The sequence below is a fragment of the Cyanistes caeruleus genome, chromosome 6 (genome assembly GCF_971803275.1).
Source record: "Cyanistes caeruleus chromosome 6, bCyaCae1.hap1.1, whole genome shotgun sequence".
Classification (NCBI taxonomy): domain Eukaryota; kingdom Metazoa; phylum Chordata; class Aves; order Passeriformes; family Paridae; genus Cyanistes; species Cyanistes caeruleus.
The window spans coordinates 5,526,760-5,544,212 of NC_141706.1; the positions used below are offsets into that span (position 1 = coordinate 5,526,760).

The 17,453-nt window shown below is 51.1% G+C and overlaps 1 protein-coding gene across 3 annotated transcripts in view; it reads left to right on the plus strand.

The window, feature by feature from the left end:
* BAHD1 (bromo adjacent homology domain containing 1) overlaps positions 1 to 14,070 on the plus strand; it is a 32,726-nt gene extending 18,656 nt beyond the window's left edge. For 2 of the 3 annotated variants that reach the window (XM_086894619.1, XM_086894618.1), the window contains 6 exons: positions 1,352 to 2,995; positions 6,091 to 6,452; positions 8,049 to 8,208; positions 9,159 to 9,235; positions 11,295 to 11,386; positions 13,632 to 14,070. In XM_086894619.1, coding sequence (XP_086750745.1) covers positions 1,369 to 2,995; positions 6,091 to 6,452; positions 8,049 to 8,208; positions 9,159 to 9,235; positions 11,295 to 11,386; positions 13,632 to 13,821 — 2,508 coding nt within the window. In that variant the 5' untranslated portion in view covers positions 1,352 to 1,368 and the 3' untranslated portion in view covers positions 13,822 to 14,070. The remainder of the gene's footprint in view (positions 1 to 1,351; positions 2,996 to 6,090; positions 6,453 to 8,048; positions 8,209 to 9,158; positions 9,236 to 11,294; positions 11,387 to 13,631) is intronic. The other variant, XM_086894620.1, reaches the window with a different exon arrangement.
* Positions 14,071 to 17,453: the final 3,383 nt, after the last annotated feature.

Below are 17,453 nucleotides of genomic sequence, written 5' to 3' on the forward strand. Positions count from 1 at the left end.
CTCCCCCTGGGGCACCAGCCTTGGGATATACCCTGTTTAACGGGGTGGAGGGACTCAGTCACCCCAAAACCCATTGCCAAGAGCATGACATCTAGAAAAGCACTGTGCAAACCCCAGCGGGTTTCAATTCCTGAATTTCCCTTAGTTAATGCATATATAAGTAAGGCAATTAAAACACATCGGGCTTATTTCAAATAGATAATCTAATTATCAGCTTGATTAAACCATATCAAATGAACAGTTCTTGTAATTCGGGAGCTTTGTTCTAATCACTGCCAAAGCAGTAGGAGCTTTAATTAAAAGCCTCAAAAGTGGCAGACCAGTGTCAATTGAGGGGAGTTACAGCCCGAATCCTGATTGCAGGGAAGAGCAAACCCATCCTAGGTGGATGCTGATAAAAAGATCAGCTCTTTTCTGCCAGTAAATGGAATTTGACTATTTTGTAAATACCATTGAATGAAAGTAATTGTCCTTTGCTGCTGTTTCTGATGCTCAGGGACAGACTTCATTAAATCTATTCTACTATCACTCAATTACACTGACATTTTTAATGTCTATAGGTTAGTATCACACAGCCATACCGTGTCTCAGCCTTGGACCTACAGCTTCATATGCTAACGTGTGCTCCTTCAGACTGCAGAATTACTTAATTAAAAATTGGATAACTCAGGAAGCCCAGTCTTCTTTTTCCTGCCATGAATGTGTCTTTAGGGCCTCTCTGCCCACCGTGATTTGGTGTTCGGTGCCCACAACTTCTATGAAACACAGCTACAGGGATTGACAAGAGCAGCGGACAGCCAGGTTCCAACCTGCACAGGGATTTGCATGTATTTAATTTATTAATGTTGGCAGGTCTCTGCTTAATAGCCCAAGTTTTCTTTTCACCTGAGTAGGTGGACTTTCTGTTTTTCTTTTGCCTAATTGTCTCAGAAAATGATACTGGAACAGCCTGCCTGTATCAACATGCAGGCAGTCACAGACTGGGGGTTATTTCTGCTCTGTACCCTGGACCAGCCTTCAGATTTTGGAGATTTGATGGGAGTTTGTAAGGTGTTAGGAGCAGCATCAGTGGAAGAGCTGGGTGAGCAGCTCTCTGTCTGGACCCAGCTTTCCCCAGCTGCTGTGGCATTTGCCATCACCACCTTGTTTTTAATTGCTGTCATGTTCCATGGCTTAATATTAAACTGATTGCATCCTGTCTCTTAATTGGCTTAACTGGCTCTCACCCAAAGAGACTCTGCTGTATGGAAACAAGCTTCCCCAAATATTTCCTAGTTGGCAGTTGGTGCTTTGTGAGGAGATGGGACCCTCTCAGCGATATTAATAGATGTTTTCTCCCGTTCATTCCCAGGATTGGACATTGATCCTATGACGCATGCCCGGAAAAAACAACTTTTCCTTCTAAAACATCCAGCTGGTTCTGCTGGCCAGGCCTCGTCGCCAATAGGCAGCAGGAGGATGGACAGGGCCAACGCAGAGCAGCGGGACGGAGATGCCTCGGAGGCTCCAAACTGTCCCAGTAGGTTTGTAGGGAGTAACAAAAGCAAGAGTTTGCGTGAAGTGCGAAAGACGTACCCGCTGCGGAGGCGGCTGCTCCCCTCGGTGAGCAAAAAGACCTGCAAGGTGCTCCTCACCAGGCTGGAGGATGTGGCTGGCTCTCTGTCCAAACAGACCCCAAGCTGTAAAAAAAAGCACCTTCCCAGCTGGGTTGAGGATTTGGGATCTGCTTTGTTCTCGGAACAAGTTCAGCCTGTGGGAGCGGGCAAGAGTGACTCATCCGGGGAGAAGTGCACGGTAACTTATCCCGGGCCGGAGCAGGACTTTGATCCTGCTCCCTCGGAGCCCAGGAAGCGCCGGCTGGCCTCGCTGAACGCGGAGGCGGTGAACAACCTGCTGTTCGAACGGGACGATGGCTTGTTATCCGGCAGGCGCTTCCGCAGGGACTCTGGGAAGGCTGCTGGGGACTGTACCCTCAAGGGCTTGCAGTGCAAAGCCGGTGACAACTGCCCTGCCCTGGAAAAACCGGCTGTGAAAACAGGGAAAGGAAAGAACCGACATGAGGCCAGTCAGAAATGCAATAGCTGTGAGCATTCGCTGGACGAGGTCTTTGATGATGGGGCAAAGAGGGAGGATGGTGCCGTCTCCTACCATCCCACCCCAAAGAGACTGGCCAGCCTGAATGCCGTGGCCTTCCTGAAGCTGACCCACGAGAAAGACCAGCCCCTGAAACAGAGGAGTAAATCGGATGTAGAGGGCAAGTCCGAGAACCACTGTTCAAAATCTACACTCAAATGGGCCAAAGCCGGTCGGAAGAACTGTGTCAAATCCAAGAAGGAAGTGGCCAGCTTAAAAATGGATGGGCAGCACGGCTGGCAAGGCCAGACCCTGGGCACATTTGGGAAAGGGGAGCAGCGGGACTCTTCCAGGCTCTATGGGACGTCCGAGCCTCTCCCCTACGAGTCGCTGTCTGGCTCTTATGCCAGCACAGAGGGCTTCTACCACAGACTGCCTTTGCTCATGGGAGGACAAGCTTCCATGAAGCCAGAGTATGGAAGACCCGGAGAAAAATCCCCAACCCCCAAACAGGAATTTCATCAGCCTTCCTTTCCTGTGCAGCAGTTCCCTCCCTTGCCTGTGCCCGGGAATCACACGGATTGTGGATGTCTCTATGAATCCTCAGATCTGACTCCGTTGAACGGGTTTTATGTTTATTATGGCCAAAGTGGATACAGTGGCTATTCCCCCTGCTCCATTTATCCCAAGGAGGAGCTGTCGCAGGCTGCGACCTGCGAGGGGCTCCTGGTATCTTCCGGTTCCTTGCCATCAGGTGCTCATTTCCAGCCCCTGCACTGGTGCAGCTCTCCGTACTGCTGCGGGGAGGGAGCGGCCGTGAGCAGCTACAGCGTCTGCGGCGTGGTGCACGTCCCGGAGGGCAGGATCGGCAGCGTGCACACGGGACGGAACAGCTACCCCTACAAAATGCCTTTTGCAGCAGGTAAGGTGCAAAGTGCGCGCAAATCCCGGCCGGCGTTCCCGGGAGAAGAGGGTGGCTCGGCGCGGTGCCTGCTTGCCTGGAGGCTGGTTCCCTCTGCGAGCGGTTCTCAGCTCCACAGCCGAGCTGCGGCTTGGGAGGGATCCGCCTTCCACCTCCCTTTCCCCCGTTTTTAGCCCGGAGGGTTTTTCCCACTGAAAGGTCTTGTTGGTGTGGAAAGCAGAGAATCGGTGAAAGGATTTGGGCAGCGAGAAGTTGACTCACGGCTTGTCACGCTGGAGCTAAGGCTGAGCTTTGATCTGTGTAAAACGAGCAGGGTTCGGTTCCAGCACTCCATCCCGCTGCGCCGCTCCGAGAGGGTCGGGAGCACACCAGGATGAGTTACTCCTCCCATCCCAAAACCTCGCTCTGGGGGCTGAGGCATCCTCACAGAGCCTGTGGAGAAGCAGGCATTGACTGCTGTTAGACTCTCGTGATGCCAGCTGGGGGCTGCAGGCTTTTTGGATTCCGTGGATGGATCAGAGCTGGCAGGGCTGTGTAGGGAGTTTCACTGGTGGTCTAAGTGCCAGGTGCGCTGTTAGTTTGGGAATTCTTGATCCCATCTTCGGTTCCGTGTCTGACAATGAAGCACTGGAATGAGGAGGGGTGAGGGGGTTATGGAAACATTGTTACCTGCCTGGCTCTCCTCTGTCCCCGGCTGCTTTTCAGACTTCCTGCTTTATCTTCGAGCTTTGCCTCTGCCGTTGAAAAAATACCTTTTTAAATATTTAAAAGTGGAGTGCTGTGTGGGGGTTATCAGACACCAGTACCGTGTGTAAAGCCATCAGGCTGGACAGTGCTGCAAACAGTCGGTCTGTAGAGGAGGCTGCTCTCCAGCTGCTGGGAAAGATCCAGTGGGATCTTTCCACTAACCACGTGTTCCAGCCAGGAGCTGGCATGACTTACCCACTGAGAACAGATTTTCAGGTAGGTGGATGGAGTTTTGGTTCAAGCGAGGCTTTGTCATCTTCCGTTGTAGGAAGCTGCTGAAACTCAGGAGCGTTTGGTTGAAGTGTAATTTCTGTTTTCCCGAAATATCCCCGCTGTCATGGTGCTGCTTCCTACGGCAGCAGCCAGACAGGGCTTGCTGGTGGCTTCAGAGCTCTTGAAAGTGGAGTGCTCACAAGACAACCAGCTCAGCAGTGTGTTCTTGCCTGACAGTTTCTGTGTAGTGCCCCGAGGTCATACCAGTCTACTTTGTTCCTCAGCTTTTGCATGCTGGTACCTCTGATTTTGTGCAGCCAGAAGGATGCAGGCAGTGCAGATGGAGTATTTTCCAGAGCTCAGCCCTCCCTGTGGATTCAGTGATTCCTCCTGGTGCTGGCAAGGGCAGCAGCAGTTCCAGGAGTGGGTATTTGCTAGTGTGTCACCCTGCTACTGAGATCTCCCTTGCTGTGATTTCCTTCCTGAGAGCAACTTAGATTTAAAAACTTATAACAACTGAATCATTGAGATTTTGGTTTGTGGATTGAAGCATATAAGGAGGTCTCAGAGAATACTGACAGGGCCTTAGGTTTAGGGATTGATTTTTATATAATTATGCACCTCTGAAATATTTTCCTTCCCTAGAGTGAGGCATTTTAATGAACTGAAGAAGCACTTTGGCTGCAAGCAGCAGGCTCCCATCAGAGAGGGATACTGCCTGACATGCCAAGTGCTGTGTGTTACATCTGTCTGATTTGGTGTCTTCCAGGTGTTTATAGGGAAATATCAGTGTCTGTGTGGTACAAATCCAGGGACTGGGCTGTGATCTTGGGCAGTGTGAAAGCAATGTGGTGGAAAGCAGCTGGGACAGGCTGTGAGAGGTACTTTAGTGCCAGTGCTCTTGGAGCGGCTGGAAGTGCGTGTGACCAAGGAAGGAGTCCCAGGGGTGCCACCAAGAGCAGCTCTGCACCAGGGCACTGACGTTCAGTAGAGATTTTTGTGAAGCTTCATTCTGCTCTAGCTCAAGCTCAAAAGCTGCTTTTGTAAGCAAAATACCTGAGAGGTGATTCCTTGCTTCATGTGTCCTGTGCCTGCCAGTGCCTGCATCCTGATGGCTGGGCACTCTTGGGGGGCTCCTGTGGCATTTGGGTTGATGTGATTAATTGGTTGATTTGATTGATGAGGATGATCTGTGGCATCCCTTGCACTCACAGCTCCACAGTGGCTTGGCTGTAGCCCTTAGGGAGGATAAGGTGGGGAGGCAGGAGTGAATGATTTCCTGTTTCTTTAAGGGATACCAGCAGTTCTTTGGCTGGAGCTGTGTGGCTTTGGATGGAATTTTCCCTTCAGATTTGTAAGCTCTGGTCTGAGGCATCTCCTGGACCCTGACTGGAGCTGTCCTTTGGTCACCTCAAAAAGCACAGTCTCAGGTTTAGGGTACAGGGGTGCATCATATGTTGGTCCAGGAGCTCTTTTCCTGCTGATAGGACGTAATTACAACTGGTTCTTCCATTGGCCAGGTTGGGGCTTGTTTGTGACTCCTGAGCGGAGCAAAGAATTTCTGGGATGCTCTGAGAGGCAGTGTCAGCCAAATTCCAACCTGCTGAGGCTCCTGTGTCTGCTGCAGGGAACAGTTTTGCTGAGGGTGCAGCATCTTGTGGTTGTGTTCCGCCTTGTTTCATCTTTCTGGACTTAATTTGGAGAATCTTCTCAATTTTCCCTGATTAGTAGAATTTGGCTTTTTGAAAGAAGCTGGCTGCTTTTGGCAGTATGATTTAATCCTTCCCATTGTTTCGATAAGCCTTTTATTTCTATTATACATATTGACAGGCTGGAACTGCTTTGGACACTGGCCAGCCTTGTGTGTATTCCTGGCTGGCATTACTTGGGATTCAGATGGGTTTGTTGTGGTGCAGTGTCATCGGCGGAGCACTGGAACACGCAGGCTCGGAAATGGCTTTGCTTTTACAATCCAGTGACAGTGCAAAACGAAATTACAGCCTGAAGAGTCTTTACAGCTATAATGCAATAAAGGGGATTTCAGGGAAAAGCGGCCGTGGTGCGGGACAGTCCCGGCTGTGTAGTTGCTTTATGTTCCAGATGAGATCCGTGACTCATTTCTTCCCTTCCCTTAGAAGGCTGCAAGTCTCTGGACCAGCTGAACCTCACAATCCCGGTGGCAGGACACCCCGCGTCGCCTGCCCACCCGCTCTCAGGATGTCCCGTGCCCAGCGTGCCGCCGGCTGCAGAGCCCGTTCCTCACCTGCAGACCCCCAACTCTGACCCTCAGACCATGGCCCGAGAATGTCCTCAGAGCTCCAAGCCCCCCAGCGGCTCCAAGTCCGGGCTGCGGAATACTCCAGGCTGCCTGCACGCCTCCAACAGCAAAGCGGCGGGGGGCCATTCCCACCCCAAGCAGCAGCGGATCAGCCGGCGCAGAGCCACCAACGGCTGGATCCCCGTGGGCACGGCCTGCGAGAAGGCTGTCTACGTCGTGGTAGGTGTCTGAGTGCTGGGGCTGGGCAGGGACAGCTGCCTGTGCACCTCCAGGCATGAAGGCTTGGGAGTTCTGGGGCTCGCTTCCAGCTGGAGATGGTCACTAGGTGCTGTCTAGAACCTCTTGGTGAAATTCCAGTGGGAGCAGAGGCACTGCAGGCTCTGTTGCCTCTGTGCCCTGGTGTTACCTTGCACGGTGTGGTTTGGGAGGGGAGGAGAACCTGCTGCTCCTGTGCTGGCCTCAGCTGAAAGGTGACGGATCCTCCCGGCTCCGGTATGTACGAGGGTGGCACCTCTGAGGCACGTGGGAGTCCATCCTACAGGCATCATCCTCCAGCTACTTTCTCCTGGGTATGGCAAACCTGTCTGAGAAGCTGAGGATTGTTGTAGCCTCAATTATAAGGGGCAAGTCTACAGGCAGCTCTCATAAGGTGGCTCTCACAGTGTCTGTAGCCCCACAAGGATCTCCCAGAGCACAGAGGACTGAGACACACAGTGGCTCCCAGGTGGAATTTTTCTAGCACCCAAAATCCCCTTTCTTGTAACCAGTATAATGGCACAGCCAGTTGCTTCTCCAGGGATTTCCTGTCTGTACTTTCCCATTTGTTGTGTTCAGGGGCAGAGACTGGTTCCTGTAAAATGGGAGATTTCCTGCCAGAGAATTCAATTAGCTCCAGTCAAGTCCACTTCAATTGCAAGAGAAGGCAATATCCTTCATCTTATTAAAGCATAAGAGCTTGAAATGGGCCCCACGTGGTGTCTGGGAAGGTGGGACAAGGCATTGATGTGCAGTAGATGTCAGGAGGAAGGAGGGCTGTGGTCCAGACAGGATCTGTGCTGCTGCTTGGTGTGATGGCACAACCTTGGGCTGCTGAGAGGAGCAGCCAGGGCAGGTTTTAGAGCTTTAGCCTTTGGGACTGTGTCCAGGTGTCAAGGACTGTGCCAGAATGAAGCCTGTCAAGGCCATAGAGTGGCCTTGTGCATCCATCCCTCAGGCTGTCACACCCCAAAGGAGCAGCGAGGCGTTAATCTCCTTAAGATGCTTCCAATCCTGCCTGGGAGATCTGGCAGGAGGCTAAACCTTCCTGCTCAGGCGTTCTGAAATGAAACTCAGAGCAAAAGCAAACCATAAACCCCTGGTTAATAGTCCCAAAAGTGATTATTTTGTACTGTCAGAGGGTACAAAGGAATCATTGGCAGTCCTGCTAAGGAAGGCTTTGTGCCACGGCCTCCCTGCCACTCCCTGCCCTGCTTATGTCAAATATTTCATATATTATTGGTTTTCTTACTATGTTTGTATCAGAGAAATAGCATTCAAAACAAGCCTAGTTTTTAATGCCTTTGAATGGGAAGGAAAAGCAGTTGTCCAGGTAGGCAGGTGGAAAGGTGATTTTCCTGAAGATTGTGGTTTTGCCTGCAGAATAGAAGGAGCAAGTGTGTTTTAATTTGAAATAAGAGTATCAGTTTCAGCAATTAGGGCTTTTGTGAGATGTGCTGTCCCCCTGGTGAGCTGCTCCTCACTGCCAGCACATGGAGGAGAACCACGAAGTCGCCCTTTGCCTGCTCACTGGGGTTGTTTTGGTTCCTGTGTGTGCAGAACGAGCCGGAGCCGGCCGTGCGCAAGAGCTACCAGGCTGTGGAGAGGGACGGGGAGATCATCCGGGTGCGGGACACCGTGCTCCTCAAATCGGGGCCCCGCAAGAAATCCATGCCCTACGTCGCCAAGATCTCCGCCCTCTGGGAGGACCCCAAGACAGGTACTGTGCCAGGACAGTGTGTGTGCTTGACAGTGAGCTGGAAGCAGGGAAGGGATGGATCTCGGGAGAGAAGCAGGCTGGTTAGGGTACCAGGCTGATGGAGATTAGCGCCGTGGCTTCCATTTGGATTGTTCCAGGAACTGGAATGCTCCTTAATCACTCGTCTGGGGCTGATAAATGGAAATCTTCCTGGATGTGAAAGCACATAATATTTGCCAAGTGCCCGTCTTAGCAGCCCTCTGCCGTATTATTTCATTGCTCAAACATCGGGGGAGCTGCTGTTTGCTTCAATCCAACATCTGGTCTGGGAGCTGGTGGGAACAGGGCTCTTCTGCAGCAGCTCTGATGGACCCCAGTAGAGCTGGGGATGGGAGTTGTGGGGACTTATGGTGAGATCTGGTGTCTGACTGGCAATCTCTGAGCCAAGGATACTGAGCCAAATGCTTTAAAGTAGAGGTAGTGCTTAAAAGAGGGGAAAATAAACCCCAAAAATTCTGTGTAAAGGACATAAATCGAGGTGTGGTGAAGCCCATTGTGGCTGTGTCAGTGCAACAGCAATTCTGCCCTGAACCTCAGAATCAATGCTGCAAGTTCCTGCCTTTGGACAAGCATCTTTTCCAGTATGCGTGCTGAATGGATTCTTTTTTCAGGTGGAAACATTTGATTTTTGAATCTTTGGGGAGTTTTTTGTGCCTGACTTCCTTGGGATGTTGTAACCTAAGTAGGAGGAGGCAAAGGTGTAGTGGAAAAACAACATGACCGACTCCATGCAGCTTCTTGCTGTAACAAAGGGACACCTAGTTCAGCATGAAATATTTATCAGCCACAGCTGCCTCTCCGTGAGCACTGTGGGAATGAAGGGGATGGAGCAGCAGGAGGAAGCGGGGAATGAGTGGGGAAGCACTTGGAGAAAACTGAGGCTTGACTTGCTTTAATCTGTGTTGTTGCAGGGGAGCTGATGATGAGCCTCCTGTGGTATTACAGACCGGAGCACACTCAGGGAGGCCGCAACCCCAGCATGCACCAGGTGAGTCTGGATGGGGCAGGGCATCCCAGGCTGTCTGTGCTCCTGCAGGACGAGGGGACTGCCCCAGCATCTCCCTGCATTCCTGGGTGGCTTCAAGCCGAGTACAGTGGAGCACTCTTGGCTGTGATGCAGGTGTTGGCAGATGTATTGAGTGGTGGTGTCCTATAGTTGGGCTTTTCCCCCAGATTTATTGTCCTGTGGGGAAACTCTGGGCTCTTAAAAAAGCTGCTGGGTTCCTTTCCTGGAGGCTCTAACAGAAACCGGTGATGTTTCTCCCTTTAATCTGAGAAAATCCCACATATTAAGTAAAAAGTAATTTTGACTGTTACTTTAAGAATAAGGAAGAATAAGTTTATACGGAATCAAGATCAGGCACCTTTCCAAAAACATATTCTAATTCCTACAGGACTGCAGAGCCTGATGCAAAAGCTCCTGCTGCCATTTTGCAGGAAACTGGAGTGCCTGTGTCATGTGCTGCCTTTTAATAAATCCCTTAATCTGCTTCTTAAACTCCAAAAACGTGTTAGTTTTGTACAGAAACACAGATGCATCATCCCTGCCCTGCATAGGTTTATGATGAGAACTAAAATCTGACTTGAGGATGCTGTGCCAGGATAATGGAGTTGCTTTTTAAGGAAAAAATGTGTGAATCACTGTGACTTCACGCCTTGCTCTGCTTTGGGCTTGTGTTGGTGACAGAACAAGCTGGTTTTAACTGGGAATGAAGAATTCACTGCTGCATTCAACCCAATTTTAAACACTCGGTGCTTTCTTAATTTCTATTACTTTTTTAAATAAAAGGGGAGGGAGGGTTTGAGAGCAGGGCTCAGGAGCATCCAGGGAATTGTAACTGCCTTATTTGCAGGGCACAGGTGAGTTTCTAAACCAAAATGTGGCACTTTATAAATGAAAGGTGAGTGTATCCGGTTGCATTTCAGTCCAGGGAGAATGTCAGGAGGAATTAAGCCAGGTTTTTGCAAACCCACTTAAATTACACAATTCTTCAAACAAGAGAGAGCTTGGGCTGAGGGCTGGGCCAGGCTTGCCAGGGTGACTCAGGTAGTTTTGACTCGAGGAGTGAAGCAGAACTGCAAGGTGCAGAAGGCAGGTGTGGCATTCCCAGTGTCCCTGATCAACCCTGTCCCCAGATGTTCAGCCTTTTATGAGTTTTTGCTTCCAGCAAAGCAGAAATGGAGCCTGCAGGGAATGCTTCCAGACTTGTGCAGGGCACCTGTGTTCCCAGAGATCATCTCTGCTGATCTAACCACACTTGAAATTCTTCTCAGCACTTCCCAACTTCTTCTCTTCTTCTTCCGTCCGGGTTGCCCTGTGCAATCCTGCCTGCTGCAGAGCAAAATTCCCTAAATTTCTCTGGGAAAAATTGAAGAGAGGTTTGCCAACAGAGGCTGTGGCTGCTCCTCCTTGGATGTGTTCAAGGCCAGGTTGGATGCGGCTTGAAACAACCTGGTCTAGTGGAAGATGTCCCTGCCCATGGCAAGCGGCTAAAATGAGATAATCCTTAAGGTCCCTACCAACCCAAACCATTCCAGGATTCTATTCCATGATTCTGAAAAAGGTTGTTGTCTTCTCCCACTAAAACAGCCTTTTTAATTGAATTGGGAGGAGGAAGTGATTGGACAAGAAGGGTTTTCCTTAAGTTTTGATATAAAGATGGATTAGAGAATCCAGGAGGAAAGGGGAGACCGGGGGGTGCAGCCAGCCACAGCCTTGCTGCTGAAGAGCTTTGTGACATTGGAAATCCATGTGAGATTGGGGCACTCGGTCTCACAAAATGTGCTGGGCAGGGTGAAATGGTGGGAGAGAGTCGGTGCTTTGCTCACTGTTGCTGGGTAAAAATGTGGTGCAGAGAGCACACAGCAGATGCCTGGGCTGTGAGGAGTATTCACCATGGGCATGCTTTGGTGACTCCACGTTAAGGTGATGGGTGAAGGTGCAGAGTTTGCCCTTCTCTCTCTGGGTGGGTGAGGGTGTAGAGCTGGCTGGGCTTCCTGGGGCTCCAGGCCAGCTGGGTGACCTGTCCCCTCCCCTCCTCGCACAGAATGAGATCTTTGCGTCGCGGCACCAGGACGAGAACAGCGTCGCCTGCATCGAGGAGAAGTGCTACGTGCTGACCTTCGCGGAGTACTGCAGGTAGGTGGAGCTCTGAACCTGCTGCACATCCCAAACCTCCCCCTGCCTCCAGCCTTTCTCATCCTGCTCATTTCCAGCCAGCCCAGCTGTCCCAGCCCTGCAGGCTGTGGTGTGGCTGGAGCTGGGGTAGTGACACTTGCTGTGCTGCGGGCTGGGGGCTTCTCCCGCTCCAGATCCATTGCATGTCTGGATTGTATAGGATCATGGAATGGTTTGGGCTGGAAAAGACATTTAAGATCGAGTCCACATGTTCCCCTGGAACTGCCAAGGCCACCACTGACCCGTGTTCCCAAGTGCCACATCCACACAGCTTTTAAATCCCTAGAGGGATGGTGACTCCACCACAGCCTGTTCCAAGGCCTGACCATGCTTTCCCTGAAGGAATTTCCTCAGTATCCAGCCTACACCTCCCCTGGTGCAACTTGAGGCTGCTTTCTCTCAATCTGTCCCTTGTTCCCTGGGAGCAGAGCCTGACAGCCTCTGGCTGCACCCTCCTGTCAGGGAGTTGTGGAGAGCCAGAAGGTCCCTCCAAGCCTCCTTTTCTCCAGGTTGATCCCCCTCAGCTTCCTCAGCCACTCCTGGTGCTCCAAACCCTTCCCCAGCCTCTTGTGGTCCTCTCAAGGGACTCCCAGATATTGATGCTTGTATGACCACTGCATGTGGTTTCAAGGAAGACAGGAACAGGTGTGCAGGAGAGCATGGAACTTGGACCTAAAAACTAAGTGAGCTAGGAAGAGGTCCTATATATCCATCCCTTGTGGGACACAAGTACCAGACTACCCAAAAACCTGCTGGTACAAGTGCCAGTGTTCATGCTGGACACCAGATCCTGGGATTTTGGCAGCAGCATCCTTTGGAGCAGTGACTTGGGCTGTTATAGTTGAGCTCTTACTGATTGAATTGTAGCTTTGTCAGTAAGAACTTCCCAGCATCCATATTCCATCCTGTGATGGATACACAGGGCTGAAGGAAAATAGGAATTGCATGGGCACAAGCCCATAATGCAGACCAGCGCTTGAAATCTCTTCAGTTCTGCTGGGTGCATCTCGTGGTCTGTGCAGCCCTGCCATGGAGGGGAAGCCCGAGGCCTCCTCTCAGCCTGCTCCTTGCCCAGGGCTCTGCTCTTAGAATTTCTAAAAACAAACTTTTATACAAACTCTTTAGAAGCTGAATTTTAAACTTCCTTTTGAGAACACTAAAACAAAACCCCCAAACAAATGGAAAAAAAAAAAACAACAAAAAACAACCTAACCCTAACAATAACAAATCAAACAAAGCAAACCAAACAAAGCCCCCCATCTCCAAGCTTTGGATCAAAGCAGTTCCTTTCCATTCTAACACCCCAGTCTTCTGGAACAGCTGCTGGCAGGAATTTTTTCACACTCTTATGGGTTAGGTCACCTTTGAGAGATGTTCCCTGAAGGCATCCTGAATTCTTTGTTTTCCTAAACATTGGTGCATAAGCATTTATTGGGGACTAATTAACAAAAATGAGGCCAAAGCAATAAAAACAAGGTGGTTAATTGCTATCATATTTGGTGCTGTATGATATCCACCAGTATGGAAATACAAAGTTGTGTTGCTTCCTGCAGGAGTTCTCTTTGAACAAAGCTTTGTCCACATTCCTTCCCTTCCCCTTATCCTCCAGCAGCTGCAGTTGTGGCTGCCAGCAGGACACAGGCAGCAGGAGAGGGAATGAGTTCATGGTCCCCAGCACAGGAAGGACACAGACCTGTTGAAGCGGGCCCAGAGGAGGCCATCAGGTTGATTGGAGGGATGGAGCACCTCTCCTATGAGGAAAGACTGAGAGAATTCAGAGAATTTCTCAGGATTGTTCATCCTGAAAAAAGTGAAGGCTTTGGAGTGACCTAATTGCCCCCTCCAGTACCTCAAGGGAGCCTACAGGAAAAATAGAGAAAGTCTGTTTACAAGGGCCTGGAGTGTCAGGACAAGGGGGAATGGCTTCACACCGCCAAATGGCAGGGATAGATGGGATATTAGGAGTAAGTTCTTCCCTACAAGGGTGGTGAGGCCCTGGCCCAGAGAAGCTGTGGCTGCCCCATCCCTGGCAGGGTCCAAGGCTGGGAAGAATGCGGCTTGGAGCAACCTGGACTAGTGGAAAGTGGAACCTAGTGAGAGGTACCTGCCCATGGCAGGGGGTGCGACTGGATGAGCCTTAATGTCCCTTCCAACCCAAAGCATTCCAGGATCCTCTGATAACTCTTCCAATGTGATTGCCCCGCAGATTTTGTGCCTTGGCAAAGCGTCGAGTCGAAGGGATCCCGGGCAGGAAAACCATCATGGTTCCTCCCTCAGAGGAGTATTCCACCCCTCTGCACCGCAAGGTGCCCGAGGACACGGACCCCGAGCTGGTTTTCCTCTGTCGTCACGTCTACGACTTCAGGCACGGGCGCATCCTGAAGAACCCGCAGTAGCACAGCCCTTCCTTCGGAGCGCGGCGGGAGCGGGCGGCACCGGAGCGGAGCGCCCATGGCCTGGGAACACCTGAGCACTCCCACCCACCTCCTGCTGCTGCAGGTGGGAGCCCCCAGCGCTCCGTCCTGGGACTCGGGAGCGCGCGAGGAGCGGAGCCCATGGAGGGAGGCAGCAGTTGAAAGCACAGCACTTCGTTAAAAGCATAAATGAAAATATATACGTAAAAAATAAATATATGTATATAGATATAGGGATTTGCATAAGTAAATCTATATCTATATATGTATGTAGAGCTGCATCTAATGGGAGGGTTTGCAGGGGATAAAAGCCAGGAAGCAATGCAGAGCCATGGCTGGGGGAAAGGTGGGAAGGTACAGGAGGGATGTGTCAGTGCAGTGTTTGTTGAGTCTGGCTGGGACAGTCGTGGCTTTCGGGCCCTGAACTGAGCCCAGTTCTTGGCATAGCACAGGAGAGTCTCCTTGGTCCTGCAGGACATACTCTGAGGATTCCCACAGTGAGAGCTTCTTTGAAATACAGCTTTGGGAGCTGCTTGGGTGCAGAGTGGCCTTGTGTCATGCTTGGATAGTTGTCGCTCCATCAGGGGAAGAAGTGACCCCTGTTCTCCCTCATCTTTTCCCTCCCCTCACCTCGCTGCTCCATGATTCACCACCTAGACTGCGCCTTGGAGCCTGCTCCATGGTGGAGCAGAGTGAGCTGGCAAGGTGGCAGGTGTCACACCCCAGTGTAGGGTTAGAGCTGGTCCTGTCCCAGGTGTCCTAACCGAGCCCACAGGATTCTGTGCCCCATTCCCAAGGCCCAGCACTCACTGGCATGCATCACTTGGAAGCTTGGGGCTCACAAAGTGGGCTCTGCTGGGGAGAACCATGTTTCCTCTTCTCTTCTGAGTGTTGCTCTTCCTCTGATGGCTGAGGGGGCCCTGGATTTTCTCTTTCTTCGCAGTTTGGTTCCTGTAATGTCCTTTACAGACCGTGCTTATTCCCATGTGTCTGCAGTGGGAAGAAGCCAGAGGGGGAAGTGGCAAACTGCTTTCTGGTGTGTTTTTGGATTTTTAAAATTCCTTCCCCATGTGACTGTCCTGGTCCTGGGAGTGCTGTTGAAGCCATGAGCAGCCTCTCCCCCTGCAAACTCATCCCGGTGTCCAAGCAAGCTCACCAAAGTGGCTTCGTGGCTCCTGAAAGGACCTGAGCATCGGGAAAGGTTCATGTGGACCATGCGAGCCCTGCAGGTCCTGCCTCTTGCCTTACCTGTACAGATCCCAGACAGACCTTAGATCCCAGACAGACCTTAGCTTATCTCAATGCTAACTTGGAGTTAATCCCAAAGCAAACCAAAGGACAGTGTCACATCCTGGGGAGTCACTGCACCAGGCTGGGAGCCCAGCCCGAGATTGCACTAACATACAGCAGAACCGACCCCGTGCCACCCACATTCCTGCTGGCTGGAGCCGCTCACTGAAACGAGGGATCTGCGTTTTCCCAGTCTTTTGAGGCTTCTAAACTTGTGTTTCATGGTGGAAGTGTCCATTCTGCTTTAATGTCCCACAAGTGGAAGCATTCCCTGTACTCCCTGGGCACGCAGGGCTTGTCACCTTGCTCCAGTGGCCGCACACCTGCCGGGCCTGGAGAGAAAACCCATGGCATCCAATTCCTTGCATGGAATAGTTCAGGCACACAGGAGTTCTCCAGAGATTTGCTCTACATACCAAAGAGGGGAACGTGTCCGAAGGCAATGGCTTGAGGGGATGATGAGGTCTGGCACCCACCGCAGAGGGTGGGCATCTCGCTGCAGCTGGTGGATGATTCCTGCTGGAAAATTCCTGTCTATTCCCACCTGCGTAGCCCAGGGAGAACACCCAGCTCCAAGAAGGGGGATCCCAGGTGTGTAAGCAAGAATTGTCAGGTGAAGCATCTTCTCTCACTTATACCTCAAGATACTGTTGGTGTCAAAGGGATTGCCCAGATCTCTCCTGAACAATTCGCTTGGCACTGGGGGTCTCTTGGAATGACGTTGGTGGGGCTGTGTTGGGGTGGGAAATGATGGCACTTTGGGGACATTTGGATGAAGGGGTGCAAGGAGGCAGTGGGAGAGTGTGGTCTCTGATGCTTCTGGGGGAGGATATGAAGTAGTTTTCCCCTGTAGCAGCGAGGGAGAATGCTGGAGGAGTGGAGCTGCTCCTGCCAGTGACACGGAGGGAATGGCAGCTGCCCGGCCATGGGGGGAGCACAGCAGCTGCACCCCACAGTGGGTGGAAGGTGATGGGAACCCCTAAATCCACGTGTTTGTCTTCATGGGGACTCCTCTGCCCCTGAACCTGAAGCAGGTGAGCTGCTGTGGCCATTTCTCCCTGGCAGCGCTTTGGACACGGAATACTGCAAGAGCCACTGACCGGGTGAGCCTGAGCACTGCTGCAGCTGGGCCCAGGTGTGAGACCCAGCCTTGGAACCACAGTAACTCACCAAAATTCCTCCTTCAGCCCCATCTCCCCCTGCTTCCACCTTGTCCTGGCTCCTCTCCAGGTAGCAAGGAAATTCTCCTTGCCCTGGGTCCGTAATGGGCTCCGGTCCAGCTCTGGAGAGGACAAACCTGACTCTTCTCATGTTGAAACTGCTTCAGGCCATGAACATTGAGGTTCATCATGGTTGCTGATGCTGTTGTGCAAACAGCATGTAAATGAACTGAAATGTCTTATCCCTAATGAAAAGATTTCCTGCTTTTTTAATCTATTAGATATGGAAATATTTTTTGAAACTGAAAAATGCAGTCGGTAGAATTTAAATTGAAGCGTAATACATGTAAAATATATTTTAGTTGATAATTTTGTAAAATGCACTTTTTTGTGTCTCTTCCCTGGTTTCCCAGATCTGTATTTCATTGTTTACAGATGGAATGAGAACATTCCCTATTCCCTCCTTCTGTGAGAAAGATATATTAGAAGTAATTCTTAAAAAATAAATTTGAAAAATCGTATTGATTTAGAAAACAAACCAGTGCTGGACTGTTCTTCCCATTCCTGCATGAACTTCCTGCCTGGACCCGGTGGTTGCAGAAGTTAGGAGTGTTTGGGAGCAGATGTGGGTGCTCAGGGTTGTGGGATGAGTGATCTGTTGGGTTTTCCATGAAAATAGAGCAAGTGGCAACAGGATAGGCAGGGACTGACTGACTTTTCTCCAATCTGCTCTTGACAGCCGCTGTCAGTGGAATATTTGAGTCTCTGCTGTTCAGGCAGGGCAGGTGGTGATGGCAGATCTTGTCTCAGCTAGGCTTTAGGAACCCTGAAGGAAGCATTTAGGAATGTTGCTTTGGAAAAACATCTCGCTTGGAGTGCTGTCTCCACCAGCTTCTGCCATCTGAGTGTCCCAGCCCCATGGCACTAAGTGCCACACGCACCCTGAGGATAGGTGTAATGGCTGAGCCATCTAAACAGACATCCCAAGTAGCCAGAAGGATTCCAAGTGGGAGAAGAACAGACAGGAGTCAAATAACCTGCTTGAGGAACAGCGAGGAGCAGGATAATGGGATCGGGAGTACCTGATGGCAATGTCTGCAGCCACATGCAGGTGAGAACTGTTCAGGAATGCTCCCAGCCAGCAACACGGCTTGGGAGTGCGAG